General features: G+C 35.2%; 1 protein-coding gene across 1 annotated transcript; it reads right to left on the bottom strand.

The window, feature by feature from the left end:
• Nucleotides 1-966: 966 nt before the first annotated feature.
• LOC129927719 (keratin-associated protein 4-3-like) lies at nucleotides 967-2,039 on the bottom strand. The gene is given in 5 exon segments (XM_056038082.1): nucleotides 967-1,004; nucleotides 1,110-1,248; nucleotides 1,425-1,428; nucleotides 1,520-1,766; nucleotides 1,769-2,039. Coding segments are annotated over 5 exon segments (699 nt in total).
• Nucleotides 2,040-5,736: the final 3,697 nt, after the last annotated feature.

The following is a 5,736-nucleotide window of genomic DNA, read 5'->3' as shown; positions in this document are numbered from 1 at the left end:
AGCGGGACGCAAGAATGGGGTGGAGTGAGGCGCCCTGGAGGAGGGATTGGGGAATGAAGCTCGGATGTCAGCTAATTCATCTGGATGGCGGTGATAGAGGAGATCAAGAAAGGGAGAGAAGAGGAAAAAAAACAAGGAGAAGAAAGGGAGGCTATTCAATGCATTGATGACTTCCCTTTGTTGTGTGTTCTTGGTGTGTGTAGCTACAGCTGAGACTAAAATGTATGATTATAAGAGAAGCTGATGGAAGATGTGATACAAGAGAAGGATGTGTTGATAGTGTCAGCTCATATTTGTATTCAGAGAAGTTTTCAGCTCACAGTGGGCTGTACTTCAAGTTCTATCATGTTAGGACTCGGAAGGTTTTGTACGTCAAGTATTAGTTCTAGACCAAAGAAAACAGCAATGGTTGTACTAAAATCAGGATGCGAAATATTGGGGTGGGGGGCGTACCTTTCAATAATATGTTGTGGTATTATATTATGATATTGTGTGATGGTAATAAGTGATTGTTTTGGCATCATATGATGGTATTAAGGGATGGTATTACGTTATGGTTGTAAGTAATGATGTTTTGTCATGATATTATATGCAGTTATAATATGATGGTTGTTATGGAGAGTGGGTGTTACTATGGTGACGGTCAGAGAAAGTGAGCGATTGTTTGGTGGCTATCAAATGTTATAGATGCAAGACAAGCGGTCTGGCCGTAAGCTGATGTGGGTAGGCCACACGACTCCAGAATAGCAAAGTGAAAAGATGTCTTGTGTTTTTGTAGTAAGTTTTTTTTTTCAAAATACCATTTTATATTATTACTAAGTTAAAGTATATTGCATTTATTACATTTTATCTCAAGTTGAATTCGGTCTATATTGTAATAACAGTTCTATTTAGTTTTGTTAGGAAAGAAATTATTTAAGTTATTTTAAAGTTTTAAAAGTTAATATATAATACGCCTACAGCGGTTTAGTTCTCTACCAGCAATCTGATGTCATATGGAACCACTTTCAAATAGAACGATATTATATGGTGTTATTATGTATCTGGTATTTTTTTGTCCGAAACCGCAAAAAAAAATATATAAATTATCATGCAGCACTCAATCATACAGCACTCAATTATACAGCACTCAATCATGCAACACTCAATCATACAGCACTCAATCATGCAACACTCAATCATTAAACACTCAATTATACAGCACTCAATCATACAGCACTCAATTATACAGCACTCAATCATGCAACACTCAATTATACAGCAATAAATCATACATAACTAAATTATACAGCACTCAATCATGCAACACTCAATTATACAACACTCAATCATACAGCGCTCAAGTATACAGCACTCAGTCATGCAACACTCAATTATACAGCACTCAATCATGGAACACTCAATTATACAGCACTCAATCATACAGCACTCAATCATAAAGCACTCAATCATACAGCACTCAATTATACAGCACTCAATCATGCAACACTCAGTTATACAGCACTCAATCATACATCACTCAATTATACAGCACTCAATCATGCAGCACTCAATTATACAGCACTCAATCATACAACACTCAATTATACAGCACTCAATCATGCAACACTCAATTATACAGCACTCAATCATGCAACACTCAATTATACAGATTTCAATCATACAGCACTCAATTATACAGCACTCAATCATGCAACACTCAATTATACAGCACTCAATCATACAGCACTCAATCATACAGCACTCAATTATACAGCACTCAAAATTATACAGCACTCAATCATACAACACTAAATTATACAGCACTCAATCATACAGCACTGAATTATACAGCACTCAATTATACAGCACTCAATCATACAACACTAAATTATACAGCACTCAATCATGCAACACTCAATTATACAACACTCAATCATACAGCACTGAATTATACAGCACTCAATCATGCAGCACTCAATTATACAGCACTCAATCATGCAACACTCAATTATACAGCACTCAATTATACAGCACTCAATTATACAGCGCTCAATCATGCAACACACAATTATACAGCACTCAATCATGCAACACTCAATTATTCAGCACTCAATCATGCAGCACTCAATTTTACAGCACTTAATCATAGCTAAAAAAACACAATTAATAAAATAAAAGACACAGATGAAGGCACATTTATAATTCCTATTGCTAGGATTAATTCATATAAGTTCTCATTTTGTTTTTCAAGTACCATTAAAGAATGGAACAGATTTCCTGAATCCGCAATGCGAATTGATGACTTCGTAGGATCTGACAAATTTCAACAAAATAACTAGCTTAAGATGTGCATACGTTTACAGTTTAGGTAGTGAGTATTTTCTTTTATGAAACACCTGTTAGTTATAAGATAAGAAGATAAGATACTTGCCACTCCTAATAAGTTGATTTATTTGTTGCTTTATTTTTACAATACCTCTATTCAAGTTAGAACTTCATGGAGGGTGGGTGGGCAGAACCTAGACGCTGATCTAAAAAATGGCTCTAAAAATATAACAGTTGATGCAAAGCGCTGAGAACAGAATTACTAGCTCGTTGGCCACACAGGAGAAAACTCTGGTTTAACCGTTATAATTTTTTCAAAGTGAAAAAAAATAATTCAAATTTGGCTGTAAATTAGAGTAAAAAAAAAACAACGTGGCGTTGTCAGCCGAAGTGTATCAATAATTGGGTTGTTTATAAATGTAAGGTTGCTTAAAGTTTATTGGTGGATTATTGAAATAAAGTTCCCCTTTCAGATCTATTGGACAGATGATGTATAGGTCATCTGTTTCTTTGGCTAACAGTTTACGAGAGTGTCATGCCATTAATGCTTACTTGAGGTGCAGTGTTTGCGTTTTGGAAAAGTATCTTAGTCTTGCTTTGACTGATGTTTAAGCCGAACTTCTGACAAGCAGAAGATAGTTTGTTAACCAGGGACTGTAGATGAATATCAGAATCAGCCACAATAGCTGCATCATCAGCATACAGGAGTACTGTCAAATTCAATGGAGCCCAATCAGCACCTTTTGAGGTTTGCAGTGGTGTCAAGCAGGGATGTGTGCTCGCACCTACTCTGTTTGGCATATTCTTCTCCTGTCTACTGCATTATGCATACAGCGACATAAACGAAGGTGTGTTTCTCCATACAAGATCCTCTAGAAAACTATTTAATGTATCAACGCTGCGGGCAAAAACCAAGGTTAGGAAGTTACTCATCAGGGAACTCCTGCGGGAACTAAGGATGACGTAAACACACACATACACAATATTCTAGACAACAAAACGCACCTAATATAAGCTACTTCCTATACGCTAAAACACAACTATTCAATACAAAGAAAACTTCAGGCGCGCACGACAAGAAGGTCAGCACATAGGCACCTCAGTGATCCTGGAACACGGGGCAAGAAAAGACGATGGAACAGAAGTTAATATCATCTTTCTGATTTGTCCAAGATGAATTTCGATCAAGTCACGAAAGTTACTTTTGAAGGTTCATTCTCCATGTGTGCAAATGTTTGGTGAGATGGGATACTGAGACAATTCCCGGTCCTCCTGCCGGGTCAGTGTGACCCTTAGTTACACCCATTAAAGAACACATTCATGTGTTCAAACTGTTACATTTATCTAAACCATTGATGCTCCGCCCCTAAATAAGATTTTTCCTTTTTGTATTGAAAATTGAATTTTATTTGTCCAAACATAAGGATAGTAAAAAAAAAACAACATAGCCATTGGGCTAATTAGCTGGACGCGTCAAAGCCACGGTTGGAATAGTTTTTGGCATCAAAAGATCTTCGTTCTCATCAATTATACATAACAATTAAATTATTGTTGCATTGTGGAGCTTCTCTCTCGTTTTTTTGGTTGTAGTGTAATTTTCATGATCTTTCTCTCTCTCTCTCTTTTTCTCTCTCGTTCCATCTATCTATCTATCTATCTATCTATCTAACTAACTTTCTATCTATCTATCTATCTATCTATCTATCTATCTATCTATCTATCTATCTATCTATCTATCTATCTATCTATCTAACTAACTTTCTATCTATCTATCTATCTATCTATCTATCTATCTATCTATCTAACTAACTATCTATCTATCTATCTATCTATCTATCTATCTATCTATCTATCTATCTATCTATCTATCTATCTATCTATGTATCTATCTATCTATCTAACTATCTATCTATCTATCTATCTATCTATCTATCTATCTATCTATCTACCTACCTACCTACCTATCTATCTACCTACCTACCTACCTACCTATCTATCTATCTATCTACCTACCTACCTATCTATCTATCTATCTATCTATCTATCTATCTATCTATCTATCTATCTATCTATCTATCTATCTATCTATCTATCTATCTTTCTTTCTTTCTTTCTTTCTTTCTATTTGTCTGTCTCTCTATCTGTTTCGTTTTGTGCATGTTTGAACTAGTTTACTGTCTGTTGCTTTTATGTTTTTGTCATAGTTTCGTTTCTTTTGTTTGTTAAATTTTTAAAGTCCTTAATTGTTTCATGGCCAAAGAGAAGGATCACACACACACACACACACACACACACAACAACAAAAAACGTATCAATGCTAAAGATAGATGTGGCGACTAATTCGATTACACTTTCTGGCCATCGTAAAGCTAAACACATTATACTTGCATTCACACTTCATATTTGTTTGGCTTTTCGCGTCTTTACAGACACATTCAATGGAGCTACATTTCTATGTGTATGTGTTGGTGGGTGTCTACGGGATTTTAAAAGAACCCCCCCTTCTTTTTCCGCAAAAAAAAAACAACACTTGGCAAGACTTTGTTCATTTTTGGTTAGCCTAGAAATATGTCAAGGAAACGTGTATTTAAATATTTAAGTTGAAAGCCTCATTTTCATCACAACTGATGTCCAAAAAGTTGTTCTAGATTTAGAGTGAACTTTGCCCTCATCAAAAGACTATAATTAATGTTTTTAGAAGATAACAGCTTCTATTCTGTTAGAGTTGCCGGCTTTTGAGCTAGCTCATTAGATCTCGGTATGTTTTTGTTGCAGCTTTTGTAACTGGTTTCAGCTGTTGTTGATATTGTTGATGCTTTTAATTTTTGCTGTTGTAGCTGGGGTTGTCGTCGAAATAGGTTGTCATTGTTGTTGTTGCTGTGTATGTTGCTCTTTGTTGCAATCCGTTTTAGCTGTTCGTGTTGATGTTGTTGCTGTCGTTGAGACTGGTTCTGCTGTTGTTGTTTTTCTTCTTGTTGTTATTGCTGCCGCTGTTGTAGTTGTACTTTTTATTTTTAAATGACGAGACTATAGTAAGCAGTTTAAAATACAGACGTAAGGATTCCATCACAGACACGGAGCTGGCTACAAACTGTATGAGAACCCCAAGAATAATACGATCTTCTTTGGTCTTATCTTATCTTAGAAATTACCGAAAGGTTACTTCAGAAAATAAGATAATTAACTTCTTCGCATTTCACGCATGTTAATCAATTTTAGTGATTTTACTAATGGTGTTACGCTAATCAAATTTGAATATTCGTTTGTTATATATCTCACAGCTCTATTTTGTATTTGTTCTAGTTTCTTAATGTTTTGAGTTTAGGGGTCCCAAACAGAGGATGCATATTCTAATATTGGCCTAACTTAGGTTAAATAGCAACTTAGTTTTATGTTTTTATTTGATTTGTAAAATTTATAAAAAAAAAA

This window comes from Biomphalaria glabrata, chromosome 8 (genome assembly GCF_947242115.1).
Source record: "Biomphalaria glabrata chromosome 8, xgBioGlab47.1, whole genome shotgun sequence".
Classification (NCBI taxonomy): Eukaryota; Metazoa; Mollusca; class Gastropoda; family Planorbidae; genus Biomphalaria; species Biomphalaria glabrata.
The sequence above is the reverse complement of the archived record's forward strand: the minus strand, read 5'-3'. Positions and strand labels throughout refer to the sequence as shown.